The following is a 25,630-nucleotide window of genomic DNA, read 5'->3' on the forward strand; positions in this document are numbered from 1 at the left end:
GATGGAGAGTTGTGTAGAAATCTATTAGGAATATTTAGTCAAGTGTTGACTTTGAGTCTTAATATCTTTGTTAATTTTCTGCTTCAATAATGTTTCTACTAGTACCTGTGGGTGTTGTGGTCTCCCACTGTTATTGTGTATCTCATTCTCTTCATAGGTCTCTAACAACTTCATTTATTTATGTACATCCATCACTTTATTATAACACCTTTCTCTCTTCTGCTTTTTTACCAAAAACATTCTTTCAAGTTAACAATTCAGACGTCCAAGAGTTCAAGAATATGTCCATTGACATGGCTGTTTTAGAAGAAAATATAAATTAAAAATAAAAGACTTTATTCACATACGTGAATATAGGGGAGGATGTTTTGTTCATCTCTGTTTTATTAAAACATTTAGATTATATGTAAATTTTTTTCTCTGCTTTTTGGAAATATATTTAAATTATATTTACAGCTAAGTAAACCTTTTGTCATTCTTCTTGACTCAGGATTATCTTTATTTGGGACTTAAAATTTACTGCTTTGTTTTTGCTTTGGCAAAAGTTTATTTAAAGGTAGAATCAAATTTAGCAATACAGAATGATAAAGACTAAAAGATACAGAGTAAGTTCCTTTGACAGAAATGTGATTATCCAAGGTAATTTTTGACAGGCTGAAGTACTTACAATGCAAATGTAAAATAGTTCAGTGTGTAAACTGAATGGTGAAGTTTGTAGTATTTTTTTTATTACTTTAGAACAGTTAGCATAGTTATGTGTAGTGTTTTTAGACAACCTGCATTTATATAAATTAAACAGTATATTCTATGATGTGAATTATTATTTTGACAATATTTACTTTGAATAAATTTCTTAGTTATTTTAATATTGTTACACTTTTAAAATAAAAAGTGTTTTAACTGTATTTAGTTACAATTCTTCAAAATACTACTTAAATTATGAATAACACATTAAAATTAACACTTAGATATTTATATCTAATATTAAAAAATTACTACCAAATTATTACAATAGATATTAGTGTAACATGCATATTAATTTAATGGAGTCTCATTTAGTCTCCCAGGCTGAAGGGCAGTGGCATGATCTCAGCTCACTGCAACTTCTGCTTCCTGGGTTCAAGCAGTTTTCCTGTCTCAGCCTCTAGAGTAGCTGTGATTACAGGCACCCACCACCATGCCTAGCTAATTTTTGTATTTTTAGTAGAGACGGGGTTTTACCATGTTGGCCAGGCTGGTCTCAAACTCCTGACCTCAGGTGATCTGCCCCACCTCAGCCTCTGAAAGTGCTGGGATTACAGGGATGAGCCATCACGCCTGGGCTTGAATATTGCTACTATTACAGGACAAATAAAGACAGGTGATGTGGCCACTCAAAAACAATAAAAGCTCTTCAGTTAGCTATGTTGCAAGCTCTAATATATTCCACTAATATAAACAGAGTCAGATTCTAATATATTCCACTAATATAAACAGAGTCAGATTTTAATTATTCATCAGAAAGTGCTGGTGGAAGTGCATGCCTTGGAAACAGTTAATTAATGCAAAATGTTCTTTCCTTTTTAAAAATTTACTGACAAGTTGCTCTAGTAACCCAAAGATGTGAAGGAGAAAGCAGCTGCCTCACTGCACAGACATTGATTTATTCAAATGTTTCAATGCCTCATGATACAATAAAACCACAAAAATTTTCTTCACAAACAAAAAGTGCTGGTGGAAATTATGAGATGCATTCCAACACAGATTCTTCATTCAGTGGCTAGAAGACAAGAGAGCAGCAGACTTGAAAGAGAAACCTTATAAAATTCTTCCGAGAATATACCCCCTTTCTTAATAATGTTAATGTTTTTTGTTAAAAATATCCCAGGCTGGAGTTTAGTGGTGTGATCTCAACTCACTGCAACTTCTGCCTCCCAGGTTCAAGTGATTCTCCTGTCTCAGCCCTCCTGAGTAGCTGAGATTACAGGCACTTGTCACCAAGCCTGGTTAATTATTTTTGTATTTTTTCATAGAGATGGGGTCTCACCATGTTGGCCAGGCTGGCCTCAAACTGCTGACCTCCAGTGATCCACCCACTTTGGCCTCCCAGAGTGCTGGGATTACAGGCGGGAGCCACTGAGCCTGGCACATTAATATTTTTAATGCTGATAGTAGCTGTTGACTTTGAGTGGTTAGAGTGCAATTTTTTTGTGGAGGTATACTTTCTGGCCGAATTGATCAATCTTGTATCTAATCTGACTTTTTCTTAACATGCTTTTAATTTTTTTTCTCTCAATATAATCTTTCTCAAAAAAGTGCTGGGATAACAGTCTTGAGCCACCTTGTTCGGCCAAGAGATGTTTTTATGTCCAATGCTTTAGGTTCCCCTTTAGACCTATTAGTTTCCCTGTGTGTCTGTGAATGAAGTGGGCTGCCACAGTGAGAATTTTTGGAGCTATCTCTATCTGGATTACTACTTGAAATCCAGCAGTATTTTTTTCATCACCGAGACACTGGGTCCCATTTTCATTATTGTGAAGGTGCAATTCTACCCAGGAGACCTGCAGGCTCTCCTCCTGCAGCTCATACTTCACTCTGATGTGACACTGGAGTGCTGTTGTGGCAATTGGGGTTCTCATAAGTTGTGAGTTGTCAGCTGTGAGTTCTGTGCTGTGGAATGTGCCTCAATTGCAGATGGTAGGGGTCAAGAGAATACACTAACCCCCAGGGGATGGCAAACAGGGGTGCTAGAGCCCAGTGCTCAGAAAGTAGAGAGCCATTAATTTAAAATGTACATAGACAAGAAGATTGAATCCTAGTCAACCATTTTTGCAGAAAAAATTTTTCTTACCGGGCTTGTAATAGTAAAACTACCCTCAGTCATGAAGATGTGAAAAGTTAATTTTGTTATTAAATATAATTAATTAGCATACATAGATGGTCTCCGAAGTTACAAAGTGAATTTATGATAAACTATGTATGACAGGTTCTCTGTTTTTCTACTTTTGAACTGATTATGATGACCATCTTTCTGTCTTTGCAATCTTTTCAGGAGATTGACTATGATACATTTTACAGTCAGATTTAATTTTGTAATCATACAGTTCTGTTTTCTTCTTCCCTTTCCTCCCTCCTTTTCTTTCTCCCTCCCTCCCTTCCTTTCATCCCTCCCTGTTTCTTTTTCTCTTGTTGCCAAAGCTGGACTGCAATAGCAGGATCTCAACTAACTGAAACCTCTGCCTCCCATGTTCAAGTGATTCTCAGTCTCCCGGGAAGCTGGGATTAGAGGCATGCTCCACCATGCCCAGCTAATTTAGTATTTTTAGTTGAAATGGAGTTTCTTCATGTTGGTCAGGCTGGTCCTGAACTCCCAACCTCAGGTGATCTGCCCACCTTGGCCTTCCAAAGTGCTGGGATTACAGACATGAGCCATTGTGTTTAACATTTTTTTTTTGAGATGAAGTCTCACTCTTGTCTCTCAGGCTGGAGTGCAATGGTGATCTCGGCTCACTAACTCCGCATCCTGGGTTCAAGCAATTCTCCTGCCTCAGCCTCCCAAGTAGCCAGGATTACAGGCGCCTGCCACCACTCCTGGCTAATTTTTGTATTTTAAGTAGAGATGGGGTTTCGCCATGTTGGCCAGGCTTGTCTTGAACTTCTGATCTCAGGTGATCCACCCACTTCTGCCTCCCAAAGTACTGGGATTACAGGTGTGAGCCACTGTCCCTGGCCAAGAAACAACTTATTATCAGTTTACTCTGTTGTCTCTTTTTTTACTTTTACAAATTCATTATTTAAAAAACAAAAACAAACAAAAATAAAAACAGAGTCTTGCTCTGTCACCCAGAGACATGATGTGAAGAAATCTCTCTTTCGATTGTACTTTACTTGCTGTAACACGCAAAAATGCAGAGCGAGGTTGATCTCACCTAGAATCTCCCCATAAGTTTTGGCCTCTCCCTCAGATTTACAAGACAAGGCAGACTTTGGATTGAAAATGTGCCGAAAACTAAGAGAAGGCATTTTCTGCATTGTAAGATGTCAACACAGACATCTTAAAGTCCCCCTCTGAGAGTGTGGCTCTTTGAACTTTTCAGGTCTTGTTCAGTGACCTGCTACGGTTCTGTGAGAGGGTCCCAGGGTAAGTAGAATCTGATGGCAGAATCTGTAAGTGTAAATGACTATCTTAGGAGTCAAAGATCAAGACTATGAAGTATCCAGAGCCATAACCACAACTATACCTATGCGTAAAAATGTGATACTGGAGTAGAATATTCTTGTCTTTATTCTTACCCAAGAGATACCTCATCGGGACATACGGTAATCCAGGTTCTCGAGCTCCACCTAAGCAGCTCCATTTTTTATTTAGAATCAGCCTGAATTGGCTGAGCATGGTGGCTCATGCCTGTAATCCTAGTATTTTGGGAGGTCAAGGTGGGTGAATCACCTGAGGTCAGGAGTTTGAGAGCAGTCTGGCCAACAGAGTGAAACTGTATCTCTGCTAAAAATACAAACATTAGCCCTGTGTGGTGGTGTGTGCCTGTAGTTCCAGCTACCTGGGAGGCTCAGGCAGGAAAATCACTGGAACCCAGGAGGCAGAGTTTGCAGTGAGCCAATATTGCATCATTGTACTCTAGCCTGGGCAACAGAGTGAGACAGTGAGACTCCATCTCAAAAAAAAAAAAAAAGAATCGACCTGACTCTCCTCCCTGACTTACCATTGGGCCACCAGTACAGGGTCACTGGGAACACTATCACAAATCACCTAGGCATCTTTGAGTTATTTGACATTGTCCAAAACAGAATTTTGTTAGGCTGACAAGAGTGGTTAATTCTACTTCTCAGTGAAAGAGAAATTACTCATTCTGTGTTTTTTCTTGTCTTCTTTGTGTCTGTTCATCTGCTGCTCACTTTGTGATGGTATTGTTTTTTTCCTGTAAATTTTTAAAAGTTTCTTGTAAATTCTGGATATTAGACCTTTGTCAAATGGTTATATTTCTGCCATTCTATAGGTTGTTTGTTCAGTGGTGATTTCTCCTTTTTTTAAAAAAAAAAATGTGTGTATTTGATTTCTCTCTCTCTCTTTTTTTACTAGTCTAGCCAGCCAGCAGTCTTTTTTTTTTTTTTAAGACAAGGTCTCACTCTGTCACCCAGGATAAAGTGCAGTAATGTGATCTTGGGTCACTGCAACCTCCACCTCCTGGTTTCAAGCAGTTCTTTCTGCCTCAGCCTCCTGAGTAGCTGGGATTACAGACAACCACCACCACACCCAGCTAAATTGTCTATTTTAAAGTAGAGATGGGGTATTGACATATTGAGGCTGGTCTTGAACTCCTGATCTCAGGTGATCTCCCTGCCTTGGCCCCCCACATTGCTGAGATTACTGGCATAAGCCATAACACCCGGTGTTAGCTCTTTTGAATGTGATGTTAGGGTGTCAAGTGGAGATTTTTCTAGCTTTGTGATGTGGGCATTTAGTGCTATAAATTTTCCTCTTAACACTGTTTGAGTTGTGTCTCAGAGATTCTGGTATGTTGTGTCTTTGTTCTCATTGGTTAAAATAACTTCTTGATTTCTGCTTCAATTTTATTATTTACCCAGGAGTCATTCAGGAGCAGGTTGTTCTTTTTTTAATGTAAATGTGTGGCTTTGAGTAAGTTAATCCTGAGTTCTAATTAGACTATGCTGTGGTCTGACAGACTGTACGATGTCAGTCCTATTGTATTGCCTGAGGAGTATTTTATTTCCAATTATGTGGTTGATTTTAGAAAAGTGCCATGTGGCACTGAGAAGAATGTATATTCTGTTAACTTGGGGCAGTACATTTTGTAGATGCCTATAAGGTCCACTTAATCCAGCTGAGTTCAAGCTCTGAATATCCTTGTTAATTTTCTGTTTTGTTGATCTCTCTAGTGTTGACAGTGGAGTGTTAAACTCTCCCACTGTTATTGTGTGGGCATCTAAGTCTCTTTGTAGGTCTATAAGAACTTGTTTTATGAATCTGGGTGCTTCTGTATTGGGTGCATATATATTTAGGATAGTTAGTTCTTTATCCAATTTGCCAGTCTGTGTTATTGTATTGGGACATTTAGTTCATTTACATTTAAGGTTAGTATTGCTTTGTGTGAAGCTGATCCTGTCATCATGATGCTATTTGGTTATTTTGTGCACTTGTTGATGTCTTTCTTCGTAGTGTCATTGTTCTTTATGGTGTGTTTTTGCAGTGGCTGGTACTGTTTTTTTTTTTTTTTTTCCTTATTAAGTGCTTTTTTCAGAGGCCTTTGCAAGCCAGTCCTGTATTTCTGGAAAGGATTTTATTTCTTTTTCACTTATGAAGCTTATTTTGGCTAGATATAAAATTATGGGTTCAAAATCCTTTTCTTTAAGAATGTTAAATATTGTCTTGTACTGTCTTCTGGCTTGTAGGGTTTCTGCTGAGAGGTCCACTGTTAGTTTGATGGACCGACTTTTGTAGTTGACCTGGCCTTTCTCTCTGGCTGCCCTTAACATTTCTTTATGTTCATTTCAACCTTGGAGAATCTGATGCTTATGTTTTTTGGGGTTGATCTTGTGGAGTGTCTTAGTGGTGTTCTGTGTATTTCCTGAATTTGAATGTTAGCTTGTCTTGCTAGGTTGGGGAATTTCTCCTGGAGAATATCCTGAAGTGTGTTTTCCAGTTTGTTTCCATTCTTCCTGTTTCCTTCAGGTATTTCTGTCAATCATAGGTTTAGTCTTTTTATGTAGTCTCATATTTTTCAGAGGCTTTATTTATTGCTTTTTATTCTTTTTTCTCTAATCTTGTCTGCATGCCTTATTTCAGCAAGATGGTCTTCAAACTCTGATGTATTTTCGTATACTCTGTCAATTTGTCTGTTGATACTTGTGTATGCTTCAAGAAGTTCTCATGCTGTGATTTTTTTACTCCATCAGTTCATTTATGTTTGTCTCTAAACTGGTTAGTTAGCAGCTTCTCTCTCTTTTTATCAAGGTTCTTAGCTTCTTTGCCTTCAGTTAGAACATGCTCCTTTAGCCCAGTAGAGTTTGTTACTACCTATCTTCTGAAGCCTACTTCTGTCAGTTTGTCTATCTCATCCTCCGTTGAGTTCTGCACCCTTGCTGGAGAGGCATTGCAGTCATTTGGAGAAGAAAAGGCACTCTTTGCCTTTTGGATTTTTAGCGTTTTTTTCATTGATTCTTTCTCATCTTCAGGACTTTGTCGAGTTTTGATCTTAGAGGCTGCTGACTCTAGGATAGGGTTATTTTGGGAACTGTTTTTTTGCTGTTGTTCATTGCTTTTTGCTTTCCTTTAAATGGCCAGGTCCCTCTTCTATAAGTTTGCAGTCGTTTTCTGGGGGTTCACTTCAGACCCTATTTATCGGGTTCACTCCTGCACCTGGAGATATACTCAAGGAGGCTGCAGAACAGCAAAGATGGCTGCCTGCTCCTTTCTCTGGGATCTCTGACCTCAAGGAGCACCAATCTGCTAATAGTGGGAATGTTCCTGTGTAGGGTGTCTGCCAACCTTTGTTGGAGTATCTTGTCTAGTTGGGTGGCACGAGGAACAGGACCCATTTAATAAAGCACTTTTACTGTCCTTTGGTGGAGGGGGTGCTTTGCTGAGGAGAAGCCCTCATTTTTGGGCTGCTTGGATTCCTCAGAACTCACAGGAGGAAAAGCTAATTCTGCTGGTCTGCAGAGACTGCAGTCAACTCTCCCCCTAGGGTCTCAGGCCAGGGAGATCAGAATTCTGTCCCTGCGCCTCTGGCTGAAGTTGTTGGAGTTCCTCCAGGGAGACCCCTCACAGAGCCGAGGGATAGGTCAGGGTCAGGCCTGAAGAGGTGCTCTGGCCACAGTCTGCCACCTCTGGTGTGTTGGGGTGTGGGAGACACCTCTTGGGACCAAGCCATCTAGCATCCCTGGCTCCAGCAGGGGAAACGTGTGGCCCTTTCTCTGCCCAAGGAGCTTAGTGTGTTAGGCAGCTTTCAGTCCCAGCGCTGGTTCCTGCGCCTCCCCCAGGAGCTCAAATGGCTTAGACAGCAGGCATCAGCAGCTGTGGGGCTGGTCACCCCTCCCATGGGATCTCAGCAGGCTTAAGCAGATTTTAGCTGAGAGGTTGTAGGGAATCTGCACAGCTCTGGGGTTGGAACCCTAGGCCCTGGTACTATGGCTTCTTGAGTAAAATCTTTCAATCTGTGGGTTACACAGTTGCATGTGAAAAGCTTGCTTGTGTTGGCTAAGTAGCACACTCATTCACTGCCTCTTTGGCTGGGGGGTGGGGGCTTCCATGTCCTGTGTGGCTCTCAGGTGGGTTGCCACACCACACTGCTCTTTTTCTTCCTCTCTGTGGGTCATGCCAGTTGTCTAGTTAGTTCTGATGAGATAACCTGGATAATACCACAAATACCGGTGCAAGATTCACATGCTATTATGTTCCTTTCGATAGAAGTCTTCTAGTCAGCCACTGCTTCTAGTCAGCCATGTTTGTCCCACTCTTAAAAAATGGCTTTTTTCTTTAAAGCTAAACATGTCTCAGATTAAGAGCTGTGTCTGCTCCGCCTCCTGGAATGCTGTGCATTTAGTACTTGCAAAGCTTTACTTTTCTACTTGTGCTTTTTCTTCCTAATGAGTTTGTTTTAACTACTTTTTAGTTCTTTTTTTTTTTTTTTGAGACGGAGTTTCGCTCTTGTTACCCAGGCTGGAGTGCAATGGCACGATCTTGGCTCACCACAACCTCCACCTCCTGGGTTCAGGCAATTCTCCTGCCTCAGCCTCCTCAGTAGCTGGGATTACAGGCACGCACTACCATGCCCAGCTAATTTTTTGTATTTTTAGTAGAGACGGGGTTTCACCTTGTTGACCAGGATGGTCTCGATCTCTTGACCTCATGATCCACCCGCCTCAGCCTCCCAAAGTGCTGGGATTACAGGCTTGAGCCACCGCGCCCGGCCTACTTTTTAGTTCTTATAATAGTGAAGGGTCTCTGAAAAATATTTATTTCCTAGGTATCAGAGTCTCCTTTACATTCTCAACATCATGGCTTCTTATATGTCATAAGGAATTCTCATCATGAATTGATGAACTGCAATATTAAGAATATTTTCTTCATGGCTGTGGAACATGGGAAGGTGTGGATACTCAGGATTTCTATGGGGGAAAACCTGGAATCCTTAGTAAAGGTGGAGAGCCCGTAATGTTGAGGTTCCATCTCTGTTCTCCGTTAGCTGTATGCAGAACAGGATTAAGAAAATGCTTATTTAAATGAAATGGCACTTATTACCTAGAAAGTTTTAAAAAATTAAAGAATACTTGCTCTTTATTTCTTTATAGTGTGAAAGAAACACTGCTTAAAATCAGGATTAAAATTAACAGAATATTGGGGATATCTGCATCTAACTTTGCATAAACTGTTTTCTTTTTTTGAGATAAGAGTTTAGCTCTGTCATCAGGCTGGAGTGCAGTGGCATGATCTCGGCTTACTGCAACCTCTGTCTTCTGGATTCAAGCGATTCTCCTGCCTCAGCTTCCCGAGTAGATGGGACTACAAGTGTGTGCCACCACATCTGGCTAATTTTTGTATTTTTAGTGGAGACAGGGTTTCACCATGTTGTCCAGGATGGTCTCGATCTCTTGACGTCATGTTCCACCTGCCTTGACCTGCCAAAGTCCTGGGATTATAGGCGTGGGCCACCATGCCTGGCCAAACTGACATTTCGTGATTAATTTCAGACCGTAATTTACTTTTTTGGGGAGGTGATATTATAGCCGTGGTACTGTGTCCTCTGTGATCAGCACATCACGGATATTTGTCTTAATGCAGTTGATATTAATAACTTACTTGGTTAATGAGCTCTGTGACTGATTTTTTTTTCTACAGCGTTAATTATTTAACTCTTCATTATTAAGTGTCTTTATTCAGCTGATGTGGATAAACAATCACCTTTAATCTGGCAGCTGCCCTTTCTTAGGTTTTCTTTGCATTTATCTTTCTTTGGAAAATGAAAGCTCTCATCTTTGTTTATAGGCAGGAAAAACTAAAAAACACACAGGCTCTTTCACTTACGGGATATTTGACAAGATAGTTTTCTTGGACCAAAAACATTGGCGTTACTGGTGAGCTTGTTAGAGATTCAGAAACTCAGATTTTACTCCAGATTTTCTGAAAAAATTATCTGCATTAACAAGATCTCCAGTGTATTACACATTAAAATTTGAGCAATACTTTCTATCTCAGTATGTTTTTTCCATCTGAAAAATGTACACACATCATTCTCTACGATGTAAATATGGCACTCAAAAATGTACATGTTAGTGTTTGTGCTCTCAGTTTTACACTTCAACATTCAGAAACGTTTCATCTATATTTTGATGTTGTGGATCTTATGCTACTGGCTTTTCTCAGAGTTAGATAATACATAAGAGAATATTTCTGTGTTAATAGTTATTTATTAATTATTTTTAGTCACTCCTGTAAGTAAGAACTACTTCTCTTTATTTTTGTTTTGCCTTGAGTCAGATTAAAAATTCTGCTCATGGTCACTTGGTAAATATATGTGCATATGCGTGTGTGTTTCAGGGAGCGTTGACATTTAGGGATGTGGCCATAGAATTCTCTCTGGAGGAGTGGCAATGCCTGGACGCTGCACAGCAGAATTTGTATACGGATGTGATGTTAGAGAACTACAGAAACCTGGCCTTCCTAGGTGAGCATAACTTCAGTAAACAGTTTCCTAATATAGCCTAATATTTATTTATTTATTTGTAAATTGGTTTTTTAATTTATGCTTTCAGATCTTTTTTTTTAACTTCAAGATATGCATATATAAAAGAGAATTTTAAGATGTTTAATTTTGACCTGAACTTTCTACATTCCTGAGCTGATCTGTGTCTTTCATTCTAGATTAGTGTTAATTTTAGAAATTTAGTAGCATAACATACTGTTGCCCACATCTTAAAATCTAATTGCCACTACTAATTTTTGATTGAGTAGTACTAGGTAGCGAAATTAAGAACTTACAAAATTAAGGGCCGGGCGCGGTGGCTCAAGCCTTTAATCCCAGCACTTTGGGAGGCCAAGGAGGGTGGATCGCGAGGTCAAGAGAGATCAAGATCATCCTGGGCAACATGGTGAAACCCCGTCTCTACTAAATATACAAAAAATTAGCTGGGCATGGTGGTGCGTGCCTGTAATCCCAGCTACTCAGGAGGCTGAGGCAGGAGAATTGCTTGAACCCAGGAGGCGGAGGTTGCGGTGAGCCGAGATCGCGCCATTGCACTCCAGCCTGGGTAAGAAGAGCGAAACTCCGTCTCAAAAAAAAAAAAAAAGAACTTACAAAATTAAAATGTTTCCTTAATATTTAATTTTTTTATAAATTGGTATTTTAGAATTCATTTACTAGAATATTCTATTACATTCTTACGGAGCACACTACTAAGTTAGTAATTGGAGAATAAGAGCAAGATTCATGTAACTTTTAATAAAGCAGGTATTGCTTCCTCTAAGCCAGACCTGATCACCTGTCTGGAGCAAGGAAAAGAACCTTGGAATGTGAAGAGACGTGAGCTGGTAGCCGAACCCCCAGGTAGGTGAGAATGAATGTGAGTACAGCTGACAACACAGATGAGAGGTCGTAAGTAAAAAAAAAAAGCCAGTCCTTAAAATGATTTGGAAATCCATGTTCCACAGGAAATAATTTCTGGGAAGCCTGAGGTATATATTTTTTAAATTTTGCTTTCACATAGAAACATCTTCTGTCTTCACCTTTTTAAAATCGCTACAGATTTTACTTTCCCTTCAGTGATCCTCCAAGTTTACAGTGACAGCCAGAGTCCTCTTCGTGGCACATAAATAAGACTGAAAATCTGACCTCTTTTACATTGTTTTTGAAAGCACACAGATATCTGCATAATTTTGAGGAACTTTATGTTAAACTTTTTTTTTTTTTTTAAGTTTGCTTTTTACATCATGTCTCAAATGTGTGAGAGTGGTGGTTTCTGTTCCATTGGTTTCTTTATTGCTAATTTTTCTGCACATTGCATTTTGTCTTTTATAGTCTAGAAGTATAGTTTGGAATTATAAAATATTTATAAAATATGTTCTGCTTTGTTGTTTTTTTTATTTCAAGATTGCTTTGGCTATTCAAAGTTCATTGTAGTTCTATGTGAATTTTAGAATTGTATTTTTTATTACTGTAAAAAATACTGAAATTTCAATAGGGCATTTAGTGAATCTAAGGATCACTATAGATTATATGGCACTTTAACAATATTCTTTCAATCAATAGACATGAAATGTTTTTAACTTTATTTGTCATGTCAATTTTTTTATTGATGTATCTTATTTGAAAGATAAACTCCTTGATTAAATTTGTTCTTAGAAATTTATTATTTTAGTACTATTTTCAATAAGATTACTTCCTTTTTCTATCTTATCAGATAGTTCCTTTAAAGTGTATGGAACCAGAACTCATACTTCTATGTTAATTTTCTATTTTGCTAATTTATTGAGTGTAATTATTACTTTAATTAGATTTTAATGTACTGGTTATGTTTTTTTATATAAGATCAAATAATCTACAAAAAGCAACTTTTTACTTATTTGTCTTTAATTTCAATGACTTAAAATTTTTTTGACTAATTTTTATTCCACATACTTCCAATGCTATGTTAAAATAGAAGCATTCAGAATGAGCACAAGATACTTTTGCATTGGTGTCTGTGAATTCGAAGGAGTAAACACCTCTTCAAGTTTTTATAAACTGGTTTCAGAAAGTAAAGATCTTTTGTTGAGCTCCCAGGATAATGGGATGTCCTATGTGTTTGTAGTGGAGAGGGGTTGTAGCTAGGTCACAGAGGCTGCTGGGTCTGCATTAGGGTCCACCTTTAGCTGGATTGTTACAAGGGAATTGGGTAGTTGTAATTCCCATTATATTTTTGAACAGAGTGAATATTCTTCAGGACTTGGCTCTGTGGGGCAGACTCTAAGGCAGGCTTCTGCACATGGGTCTGCATATGTTAGGCTTTATATTAGGATGTAGATGAGTTTGGCTTTCACTGAGAACCAGAGAGGATTTTTCCAAAGTTGCTGTGTGGGTTTCTACGTAGGCAGAATGTGCCATGAACTGTGGCTCAGGGAGCTAAAACTGAGTCATGGAACTGCTTCAGGAACCACAGTAAGGGACAGTGTCTGTAGGCTTGCCAGCGTGGCTATAAATGGGTTTCTTCCTCCAGGCCTCCAGAAGGGTAGGATCTCTCTCAGACTGTGGCTGGGAGGATTTTGGGATGATTACAGAATTCTGAGTGGGACCAAGTTCAGTGGGCCATTTTCTGGTCTATAGCCAAGAACAAAGGTCCTGTAGTTTGCCACCTGAATGGAAGCCTGCCTTCTGAAAAGAATGTTCCTCAGTCTTGGGCATTAGCAGAGTTCCACAACTCCCTCCCTGGTTCTCAAAGCTCTTTTAAGGGCATTTATTTTGGAGATGGTGTCTTGCTATATAACTGAGGCTGGTCTTAAAATTCTGGCCTAAAGCAATTCTCTGACTTAATGTACCATGTAGCCGTCATTACATGTTTGAGCCAATTCCTGTTTCTCTCATAGAGGCATTTTTCTCAGGGATGGCTGACAAATTTTCTTGTTGACAGAAAATAAGCAAACAGGGCACCTTTTATTTTTCCATCTCAGTGATGTCACTCTCACTGTACATGTTTACCTTGTATTTTCTATTTTAATTTTGTCTGTAATAATAGATTTAGACATTTAGGACAATATACTAGAGTTTACATGTTACACCTGAAATGAATTAGATAATTAGTAGACAGGCAAAAAGAGATATAGGCAGGTGAAAAAGATTATCGGATTTTCACTCTCTTTTGTCAGCCTATATCTAAAATATAACATAATTTATTCCCAAATATTTGTTTTATGTATCAGAGGCTCTAACCATATTCTGCAAAATAGATATATATATTTTTGTATTTAGTCATGTAAGGCTGTTCTTTGCTTCTAAAGTTGGATTACAGCAGTTTTATTTTGTGTAAGAATAGTATATATTTAAAACTGAAAAATTATCTCATATATTAAAATGCTTATTTGTGAAAAGTTTGTCATCAGAATCTTTATTTTATGATTATACTGCATTTTTTTCTGAAATTTTACTGCATGGTAGTGCATGGCAATGATTGAAAATAACCACCTTCAATGAGTAGACTGTTAACAGTAAAATCTTGCAGTTATCTACATACATTCTTTTCAATTCTTCATCAATGTTGCATATCAGATTTTATAGCCAGACATGGTGGTGTGGTCCTATGTACTTGGGAGAGTTAGAAGGGAGGATTACTTGAACCTTGAAGTTTGAGGCTGCAGTGAGCCATAATTGTGCCATGCACTTCAGCTTCGGTGACAAAGTAAGACCCTGACTCAAAAACACTGTACATTTCAGGCATGTTAAGTATAGTAACATTTTTTTTTAATAGAGATGGCATTTCACCATGTTGGCCAGGCTGGTCAAACTCCTAACCTCAGGTGATCCACCCACCTCAGCCTCCAAAAGTGCTGAGATTACAGGCATGAGCCACCACACCCAGCCAGTTACATTGTTTTGTAAAAGATTTCTGGAAATTTTACAATACCCATTAAACAACTACCAGTTTTTCCCATTTTCTGGCACTTTTCAAAAACAATTCTGTTTTCCCTTTCTAAGAGTAAGTGGTTTATATATCTGATAACATCTCTGTTTGTGGCTGGCTCATTTTATTTTGCATAATGCAATCAAGATTTACCTTTATAGTTATATTTTCAGCTTTTTTGCAAACTGAGTAAATACGTTGGTATTTTTTTTATGTGAAAATTATTATTATTTTTTATTTATTTATTAAAATTTTTAATTTTTTTTTTTTTTCGATTTTAGGTGGTTTTTTCCAGTTCTGTGAAGAAAGTCAATGGTAGCTTGATGGGGATAGCGTTGATTCTGTAAATTACTTTGGGCAGTATAGCCATTTTCACGATATTAATTCTTCCTAACCATGAACATGGAATGTTTCTCCATCTGTTTGTGTCCTCTCTGATTTCATTGAGGAGTGATTTGTAGTTCTCCTTGAAGAGGTCCCTTACGTTCCTTGTGAGTTGTATTCCAAGGTATTTTATTCTTTTTGTAGCAATTGTGAATGGCAGTTCGTTCTTGATTTGGCTTTCTTTAAGTCTGTTATTGGTGTAGACGAATGCTTGTGATATTTGCACATTGATTTTATATCCTGGGACTTTGCTGAAGTTGCTTATCAGTTTCAGGAGTTTTTGGGCTGAGGCGATGGGGTCTTCTAGGTATACTATCATGTCGTCTGCAAATAGAGACAATCTGGCTTCCACCTTTCCTATTTGAATACACTTTATTTCTTTTTCTTGCCTGATTGCTCTGGCTCGAACTTCCAGTACTATATTGAATAGGAGTGGTGAAAGAGGGCATCCTTGTCTAGTGCCGGATTTCAAAGGGAATGCTTCCAGTTTTTGCCCATTCAGTATGATATTGGCTGTTGGTTTGTCACAAATAGCTTTTATTACTTTGAGATACGTTCCATAGATACCGAGTTTATTGAGGGTTTTTAGCATAAAGGGCTGTTGAATTTTGTCAAATGCCTTCTCTGTGTCAATTGAGATAATCATGTGGTTTTTGTTTTTGGTTTTGTTTATGTGGTGAATTACATTGATAGACTTGCGTATGTTGAACCAGCCTTGCATCCCCAGGATGAATCCTACTTGATCATGATGAATAAGTTTTTTGATTTGCTGTTGCATTCGGCTTGCCAATATTTTATTGAAGATTTTTGCATCTATGTTCATCATGGATATTGGCCTGAAGTTTTCTTTTCTTGTTGGGTCTCTGCCAGGTTTTGGTATCAGGATGATGTTGGACTCGCAAAATGATTTGGGAAGGATTCCCTCTTTTTGGATTGTTTGAAGTAGTTTTAGAAGGAATGGTACCAGCTCCTCTTTGTGTGTCTGGTAGAATTCGGCTGTGAACCCGTCTGGACCTGGGCTTTTTTTGAGTGGTAAGGCTCTTAATTGCTGCCTCGACTTCTGACCTTGTTATTGGTCTATTCAGTTTCAGCTTCCTCCTGGTTTAGGCTTGGGAGGACACAGGAGTCCAGGAATTTATCCATTTCTTCCAGGTTTACTAGTTTATGTGCATAGAGTTGTTTGTAATATTCTCTGATGATGGTTTGAATTTCTGTGGAGTCTGTGGTGATTTCCCCTTTATCATTTTTTATTGCATCTCTTTGGTTGTTCTCTCGTTTATTTTTAATCAGTCTGCCTAGTGGTCTGTCTATTTTGTTGATCTTTTCAAAAAACCAGCTCTTGGATTTATTGATTTTTTGAAGGGCTTTTCGTGTCTCAATCTCCTTCAGTTCAGCTCTGATCTTAGTTATTTCTTGTCTTCTGCTTGGTTTTGAGTTTCTTTGATCTTGCTCCTCTAGCTCTTTCAATTTTGACAATAGCATGTCAATTTTGGATCTCTCCATTCTCCTCATATGGGCACTTATTGCTATATACTTCCCTCTAGAGACTGCTTTAAATGTGTCCCAGAGGTTCTGGCATGTTGTTTCTTCGTTCTCGTTGGTTTCGAAGAACTTCTTTATTTCTGCCTTCATTTCATTGTTTACCCAGTCAACATTCAAGAGCCAGTTGTTCAGTTTCCATGAAGCTGTGCAGTTCTGGGTCGGTTTCTGAATTCTGAGTTCTAACTTGATTGCACTATGGTCTGAGAGGCTGTTTGTTATGATTTCAGTTGTTTTGCATTTGCTGAGCAGTGCTTTACTTCCAATTATGTGGTCAATTTTAGAGTAGGTGTGATGTGGTGCTGAGAAAAATGTGTATTCTGTGGATTTGGGGTGGAGAGTTCTGTAAATGTCTATCAGGTTTGCTTGCTCCAGGTCTGAGTTCAAGCCCTGGATATCCTTGTTGATTTTCTGTCTGGTTGATCTGTCTAATATTGACAGTGGAGTATTAAAGTCTCCCACTATTATTGTGTGGGAGTCTAAGTCTCTTTGTAAGTTATTAAGAACTTGCCTTATGTATCTGGGTGCTCCTGCACTGGGTCCATATATGTTCAGGATCGTTAGCTCTTCTTGTTGTATCGATCCTTTTACCATTATGTAATGGCCTTCTTTGTCTCTTTTGATCTTTGTTGCTTTAAAGTCTATTTTATCAGAGATGAGAATTGCAACTCCTTTTTTTTGCTCTCCATTTGCTTGGTAAATCTTCCTCCATCCCTTTCTTTTGAGCCTTTGTGTATCCTTGCATGTGAGATGGGTTTCCTGGATACAGCACACTGATGGGTTTTGGCTTTTTATCCAATTTGCCAGTCTGTGTCTTTTGATTGGTGCATTTAGTCCATTTACATTTAGGGTTAATATTGTTATGTGGAATTTGATACTGCCATTTTGATGCTAAGTGGCTGTTTTGCCTGTTAGTTGTTGTAGATTCTTCATTATGTTGATGCTCTTTAGCATTCAGTGTGATTTTGGAATGGCTGGTACTGGTTTTCCTTTCTATGTGTAGTGCCTCTTTTAGGAGCTCTTATAAAGCAGGCCTGGTGGTGACAAAATCTCTGAGTACTTGCTTGTTCGCAAAGGATTTTATATTTCCTTCACTTCTGAAGCTCAGTGTGGCTGGATATGAAATTCTGGGTTGAAAGTTCTCTTCTTTAAGAATGTTGAATATTGGCCCCCACTCTCTTCTGGCTTGTAGTGTTTCTGCCGATAGATGTGCTGTGAGTCTGATGGGCTTCCCTTTGTGGGTAACTCGACCTTTCTCTCTGGCTGCTCTTAGTATTTTCTCCTTTATTTCAACCTTGTTGAATCTGACGATTATGTGCCTTGGGGTTGCTCTTCTTGCGGAATATCTTTGTGGTGTTCTCTGTATTTCCTGCATTTGAGTGTTGGTCTGTCTTGCTAGGTGGGGGAAATTTTCCTGGATGATGTCCTGAAGAGTATTTTCCAGCTGGGATTCATTCTCTTCGTCCCCTTCTGGTACACCTATCAAACGTAGGTTAGGTCTTTCCACATAGTCCCACATTTCTTGGAGACTTTGTTCATTCCTTTTTGCGCTTTTTTCTCTAATCTTGGTTTCTCGTTTTATTTCATTCAGTTGGTCTTTGACTTCAGATATTCTTTCTTCTGCTTGGTCAATTCGGCTATTGAAACTTGTGCATGCTTTGCGAAGTTCTTGTATTGTGTTTTCAGCTCCTTTAATTCATTCATATTCCTGTCTAAGTTATCCATTCTTTTTATCATTTCTCCATATCTTTTTTCAAGTTCCTTAGTTTCTTTGCATTGATTTAATACATGTTCTTTTAGCTCACAAAAGTTTGTCATTATCCACCTTCTGAAGTCTAATTCTGTCATTTCGTCACAGTCATTCTCTGTCCAGCTTTGTTCCCTTGCAGGTGAGGAGTTTTGGTCCTTTCTAGGAGGCGAGGTGTTCTGGTTTCGGGTGTTTTCCTTCTTTTTTCGCTGGTTTCTTCCCATCTTTGTGGATTTATCTGCTTGTCGTCTGCGTAGTTGCTGACTTTTTGATTGGGTCTCTGAATGGACACCCAGATTGTTGATGATGAAGTGTTTCTGTTACTTGGTTTTCCTTCTAATCTAGCCCCTTCACTGTACGACTGCTGAGGTCCACTCCAGGCCCTGCTTGTCTGGGGTGCACCTCTAGCAGCTGTGGCACAGTGAGGGATGCTACCAGTTTCTTTTTCTGCTATCTTTGTCCCAAGATGATGCCTGCCAAATGTCAGTCGTTTGGATTTAGAGGGGTCAGGGAGCTGCTTGAGGAGACAGTCTGTATTTATAGGAGCTCAATTGCTGAGCTGTGAGCTCTGTTGTTCATTCAGGGCTGTTAGGCTGCTATGTTTGATTCTGCTGCAACAGAGCTCATTAAAAAAACCCTTTTTTTCTCAAATGCTCTGTGTTGGGGGGTTCGGGCTTTATTTTTCGATTTCCGCTGAGGTGTTTTGCCCAGCTAGGAGGCTGACTAGCCACTGTTTGCCTGCCGAGGCTCCGCCCTGCTGTTGTGTTGTTCTCCCTGACGCTGCAGGCTCTGCTGTTCTGCTGTGGTCTCCGCCACGCCCTGCGGCAGAGTCTCTTCATTGTAGCGGGTTGCCTCGGCAATGGCAGGCTGCGTCAGCAGTGGGCGTGTATCTCAGTAGGGACAGGTTGCGTTGGCAACGACTGGCTGTGTCGGCAGTGGGCATGTATCTCAGTTGGGGCGGGTTGCCTCAGTAATGGTGGACGCCCCTCCCCCTCAGAGCGTCTTGGACCGCCTGCCCACGGATTGTTTGAAATCGCGGTTTTGTTCGTCCCACTGGGCTACCCCGAACGCTTTGTCCCTGCAATCCCCTGGGCTGGCCCCCTGTCCAAGTCTCGTTCAGTCTCAAGTCCAGCCCTCTCATGTCTCAGGTTGCCGGTTCAGCAGGGCACCCGGACAAGCGCACCCTATGGGGAGCGCTGGGGTGGCCCGCCGCCGCCACCCTGGCTGCCGGCTTCGCCAGGCAGAGGTGCTCCCTGGCGTCCCGCATCTGCTTTATACTTTGGAGTTTCCCCGTTCCGTGGGCAACAAAGATCAGTCTGGAAATGCAGCTCCGACTCACCTCTCCGCGGATTCAACGAGAGCTCCAATCCTGGGTTGTTCTCACAGCGCCATCTTGAGTCCTCCCCCATATGTTAGTATTTTTATATTTCAAATTATGTCTGCTGAATGATTAAGTAACAGAAATTTGCATTGCTTTTACTTATGTGGTTTCAATAACAATGCTAAAATAATCATGGACATGCAAATGACTATGCATATAATTATGGTATGCAAATGACCATATATGTGAGAGTTTATATATGTGTTGCATCCTATTGAATTCAATTTTTTTTTCTTTTTGAGATGCAGTTTTACTCTATTACCCAGGCTGGAGTGCAATGGCACAATATTGGGTAACTGAAACCTCAGTATCCTAGGTTCAGGCAATTCTCCTTCCTTAGCCTCCTGAGTAGCTGGGATTACAGGTGCCTGTCATCGTGCCTGATGATTTTTTTTAATTTTTAGTAGAGATGGGGTTTCAGTATGTTGGTCAAGCTGGTCTTGAACTCCTGACCTCATGATTCTTCCACCTCAACCCCCCAAAGTGCTGGGATTACATGCATGAACCACTGTGCCTGGCCTATTCTACTTTATGAGTCTACTTTTTCACCTTTATACTCATACAAAATTGTCTTAATTCTGTAGCTTTGTAATGTGTTTTGAAATCAGGAAGTATAATGCCCCGAACATTGTTTTGTTGTGTTTTCAATATTTTTGGATACTTTATTTTCTGTAGAGAGTCTATATAGTCGGGATTTCTCTTTCTTTTTCTTAAAAAATGCAGTGAGAAATTTGAAAACTTTGCATTAAATCTGTAGATTGCATTGAGAATAATGCACATCATTATAATATTACCTTTTCAACGTTTCGGAAGGGCACGCTCAAGAGAGTGTTGTTTGTAAAATTTTTAGTATTTTTTCTTTTATTGATACTCATTTCATTTTGGTAATACAAAGTAATTTATAAAATTTCAGTTCTTAAAAATGAACTAAGAGTTTTTTTTTGACCTAAGAGGTGTTCTATCAAGAAATATGTTTTATTAGCTATTGAGAACCATGTGCATCCTGATGTTGAGGAGTGTTTTCTATACCTCTGTTACAAACATTTGTTTGATACTGTCTGCAAGTCCTCTATTTGCTTAGTAATATTCTTGTTTTATGTTTATTACTAAAAGTACAGTATTGAAATATTCTACTGTAATTAGGTTGTTCTCTATTTGTCTCTGTTATTCTGTTATTTGCTTTATATGCTTGAAGCCATAATGTGAGATACATACACACGCACACACGCATACATGTATATACCAATTTGTCATAGGTTTCCAGTCAAGAAATCTATAATTTTTTATTTATTTATATTTTTTAGACAGTCTCACTCTTTTGCCCAGGCTGGAGGGCAGTGGTGTGATCTCAGCTCACTGCAACCTCTGCCACTCGGATTCAAGCAATTATTCTGCCTCAGTCACTAAAATAGCTAGGATTACAGGTACATCCCACCATGCCTGGCTAATGTTTGTGTCTTTAGTAGAGATGGGGTTTCATTATGTTGGCCAGGCTGGTCTCGGTCTCCTGACCTCAAGTGATCTCCCTGCCTCAGCCTCTCAAAATTCTGGGATTACTGGCATGAGCCAGTGCTCCTGGCTAAATATGTAAGTTTTAATGTCCCTTTTTGTCTCCTTGGAGTTTTTACTTCAAGTACATTTAATAAAATATGACAGTTTTTGACTTAAAGTGTAGCTTGCCTAATATTTTGATTTATTCTGCTCTCATTCGATTAACATTTGCATAAAATGTCTACTTTTCGTCTTGCCCTTTTCAGTGTTTTTTTATCACTAGATCTTAACTGACTTGTAGAAAAAAAAAGTTGGATGTTGGTTTTTAAGTTTTTAATAAATTTATTTATTGAAAGCATGTCTCTTGATTTGAAAGTGTATTACATATATATTTTAATAATTTTCTGAAAGAGACTTGCTATGTTTTTAATTATTATATTTGGTTTTTACAACTTTGTTTCTTATTTTCTCTCCATCTTTCTTTGTGTCTTTAGATTTTTGTATTGATAAGCTTTTACTTATTTCTAATGCACTTTCAGGTATCCATATGGATTTGTGTTTGTGTCTGTGATATCTTGGGGGTTACATAAACCTCTATAAGAAATAACAGTGTATTTAAATTTGGTACAAAATAAACTTCAGTTGAATAATAAATTTTTCCTCATTACATCTGCCCTAAAATTTGTCATTGATGTTGCTAATGTTTTACATTGTATATTTATTAAGAGATGTTCATAATTTCTGTGTTTTCTTTTTTTTTCTTTATTTATTTTTATTGCATTTTAGGTTTTGGGGTATATGTGAAGAACATGCAAGATAGTTGCATATGTACATGTGTAGCAGTGTGATTTGCTGCCTTCCTCCCCTTCACCCATATCTGGCATTTCTCCCCATGCTGTTGCTCCCCAACTCCCAACCCCCGACTGTCCCTCTCCTATTTCCCCTGACAGACCCCAGCGTGTAGTGCTCCCCTCCCTGTGTCCATGTGTTCTCATTGTACAACACCTACCTATGAGTGAGAACATGCAGTTTTTCATTTTCTGTTCTTGTGTCAGTTTGCTGAGAATGATGGTCTCCAGATTCATCCATGTCCCTACAAGGGACATGAGCTCATCATTTTTGATGGCTGCATAATATTCCATAATGTATGTGTGCCACATTTTTCCTGTCCAGTCTATCATTGATGGGCATTTGGGTTGGTTCCAGGTCTTTGCTATTGTAAACAGTGCTGCAATGAACATTCGTGTGCATGTGTCCTTATAGTAGAATGATTTATAGTCCTTTGGATATATCCCCAGTAATGGGATTGCTGGGTCAAATGGAATTTCTATTTCAAGGTCCTTGAGGAATCGCCACAGTCTTCCACAATGGTTGGACTAATTTACACTCCCACGAGCAGTGAAAAAGTATTCCTATTTCTCCACATCCTCTCCAGCATCTGTTGTCTCCAGATTTTTTAATGATCACGATTCTGTCGTGAGGTGGTATCTCAATGTGGTTTTGATTTGCATTTCTCTAATAACCAGTGATGATGAGCATTTTTTCATATGATTGTTGGCCTCATATATGTCTTCTTTTGTAAAGTGTCTGTTCATATCCTTTGCCCACTTTTGAATGGGCTTGTTTGTTTTTTTCTTGTAAATCTGTTTTAGTTCTTTGTAAATTCTGGATATCAGTCATTTGTTAGATGGGTAAACTGCAAAAATTTTTTTCCATTCTGTTGGTTGCTGATTCACTCTAGTGACTGTTTCTGTTGCCGTGCGGAAGCTGTGCAGTTTGATTAGGTCCCATTTGTCTATTTTGACTTTTGTTGCCAGTGCTTTTGGTGTTGTGGTCATGAAGTCCTTGCCTACTCCTATGTCCTGAATGGTTTTGCCTAGATTTTCTTCTAGGGTTTTTATGGTGCCACGTCTTATGTTTAAGTCTTTAATCCATCTGGAGTTAATTTTAGTGTAAGGTGTCAGGAAGGGGTCCAGTTTCTGCTTTCTGCACATGGCTAGCCAGTTTTCCCAACACCATTTATTAAACAGGGAATCCTTTCCCCATTGATTGTTTTTGTCATGTTTGTCAAAGATCAGATGGTTATAGATATATTGTGTTGCCTCTGAGGCCTCTGTTCTGTTCCATTGGTTTATATCTCTGTTTTGGTACCAGTACCATGCTGTTTTGATTACTGTAGCCTTGTAGTGTAGTTTGAAGTCCGGTAGTGTGATGCCTCCCGCTGTGTTCTTTTTGCTTAGAATTGACTTGGCTATGCGGGCTCTCTTTTGGTTCCATATAAAGTTTAAGGTGTTTTTTTTTTCAGTTCTGTGAAGAAGATCATTGGTAGCTTGAAGGGGATAGCGTTAAATCTATAAATTACTTTGGGCAGTAAGGCAATTTTCACGATAATGATTCTTCCTAACCATGAACATGGAATATTCCTCCATTTGTTTGTGTCCTCTCTGATTTTGTTGAGCAGTGGTTTGTAGTTCTCCTTGAAGAGGACCTTTACATTCCTTGTTAGTTATATTCCTAGATATTTTATTTTCTTTGTAGCAATTGTGAATGGTAGTTCATTCTTGATTTGGCTCTCTTTAAGTCTCTTATTGGTGTCTAGGAATGCTTGTGATTTTTGCACATTGATTTTTTTATCCTGAGACTTTGCTGAAGTTGCTTATCAGTTTTCAGGAGATTTTGGGCTGAGATGATGGGGTCTTGTAGATGTACAAACATGTAGTCTGCAAATAGAGACAATTTGGCTTCCTCCTTTCCTATTTGAATACCCATTATTTCTTTTTCTTTCCTGATTGCTCTGGCTACAACTTCTTGTACTATATTGAATAGAAGTAGTGAGCAAGGGCATTCTTGTCTAGTGCCAGATTTCAAAGGGAATGCTTCCAGTTTTTGCCCATTCAGTATGATATTGGGTGTTGGTTTCTAATATATAGCTTTTATTATTTTGAGATGCGTTCCATAAATACCAAGTTTATTGAGGGTTTTTAGCATAAAGGGCTGTTGAATTTTGTCAAAGGCCTTCTTTGCATCAGTTGAGATAATCGTGGTTTTTGTCTTTGGTTCTGTTTATTTGGTGAGCTATATAGAGTTGCATATGTTGAACCAGCCTTACATCTCCGGGATGAATCCTACTTGATCATGGTGGATAAGCTTTTTGATGTGCTGTTGTAATCAGCTTGCCAGTATTTTATTGAAGATTTTTGCGTCTTTGTTCATCATGAATATTGGCCTGAAGTTTTCTTTTCTTGTTGAGTCTCTGCCGGGTTTTGGTATTAGGATGATGTTGGTTTCATAAAATGATTTGGGAAGGATTCCCTCCTTTTGGATTATTTGGAGTAGTTTCAGAAGGAATGGTACCAGCTCTTGTTTGTTTTTATGGTAGAATTCGGCTGTGAACCCATCTGAACCTGGGCTTTTTTTGTATGATAGGCTGTTAATTGCTGCCTCAACTTCAGATCTTGTTCAGGGTTTCGGCTTCTTACTGGTTTAGGCTTGGGAGGAGGCAAGTGTCCAGGAATTTATCCATTTCTTCCAGGTTTACTAGTTTATGTGCATAGAGTTGTTTGTAATATTCTCTGATGATGGTTTGAATTACTGTGGAATCTGTGGTGATATCCCCTTTATCGTTTTTTATTTTGTCTATTTGGTTATTCTTTTTTTTTCTTTATTATTAATCTGGCTAGTGGTCTGTCTATTTTGTTGATATTTTCGAAAAACTAGCTCCTGGATTTGTTGAATTTTTGAAGGGTTTTTTTTTTTTGGTCTCTATCTCCTACAGTTCTGCTCTGATCTTAGTTGTTTCTTGTCTTCTGCTAGGTTTTGAGTTTTTTTTTTTTTTTTGATCTTGCTTCTCTTGCTTTTTCAATTTTGAGGATATGGTGTCAATTTTAGATCTCTCCTTCCTTCTCATGTGGGCACTTATTGCTATATGTTTTCCTCTAGAGACTGCTTTAAATGTGTCCCAGAGATTCTGGTATGTTGTGTCTTCGTTCTCGTTGGTTTCAAAGAACTTCTTTATTTCTGCCTTCATTTTATTGTTGTTCAGTTTCCATGAAGCTGTGCGGTTCTGACTTAGTTTCTGAATTCTGAGTTCTAACTTGATTGCACTGTAGTCTGAGAGACTGTTATGATTTTCGTTCTTTTGCATTTGCTTAGGAGTGATTTACTTTCAATTATCTGGTCAATTTTAGAGTAGGTGTGATGTGATGTTAAGAAGAATGTATATTCTGTGGATTTGGGATGGAGAGTTCTGCAAATGTCTATTAGGTTTGCTTGTTCCAGGTCTGAGTTCAAGTCCTGGATATCCTTGTTAATTTTCTGTTTGGTCGATCTAATATTGACAATGGGGTGTTTAAGTCTCCCACTATTATTGTGTAGTAGTCTAAGTCTCTTTGTAAGTCATTAAGAACTTAACTTATGTATCTGGGTGCTCCTGTATTGGGTGCATATATATTTAGGATTTTTAGCTCTTCTTGTTGCATTGATTC

At 38.8% G+C, this 25,630-nt stretch overlaps 1 protein-coding gene across 5 annotated transcripts in view; it reads left to right on the top strand.

Moving 5' to 3' along the window:
- LOC118150202 (uncharacterized) overlaps positions 1-25,630 on the top strand; it is a 60,845-nt gene that overhangs the window by 22,623 nt on the left and 12,592 nt on the right. For 2 of the 5 annotated variants that reach the window (XR_004738186.3, XR_013530934.1), the window contains exons 2-3: positions 10,553-10,679; positions 11,484-11,558. Coding sequence is in view for 2 of the 5 variants with exons in the window: in XM_078359878.1 (XP_078216004.1) it covers positions 10,606-10,679 (74 nt within the window). In the remaining 3 variants the exon portion in view is untranslated. Of the gene's footprint in view, positions 1-10,552; positions 10,680-11,479; positions 11,559-25,630 lie in introns of all 5 variants that reach the window. The other 3 variants (XM_078359878.1, XM_078359879.1, XR_013530935.1) reach the window with 2 other exon arrangements.

The sequence above is a fragment of the Callithrix jacchus genome, chromosome 22 (genome assembly GCF_049354715.1).
Source record: "Callithrix jacchus isolate 240 chromosome 22, calJac240_pri, whole genome shotgun sequence".
Lineage (NCBI taxonomy): Eukaryota > Metazoa > Chordata > Mammalia > Primates > Cebidae > Callithrix > Callithrix jacchus.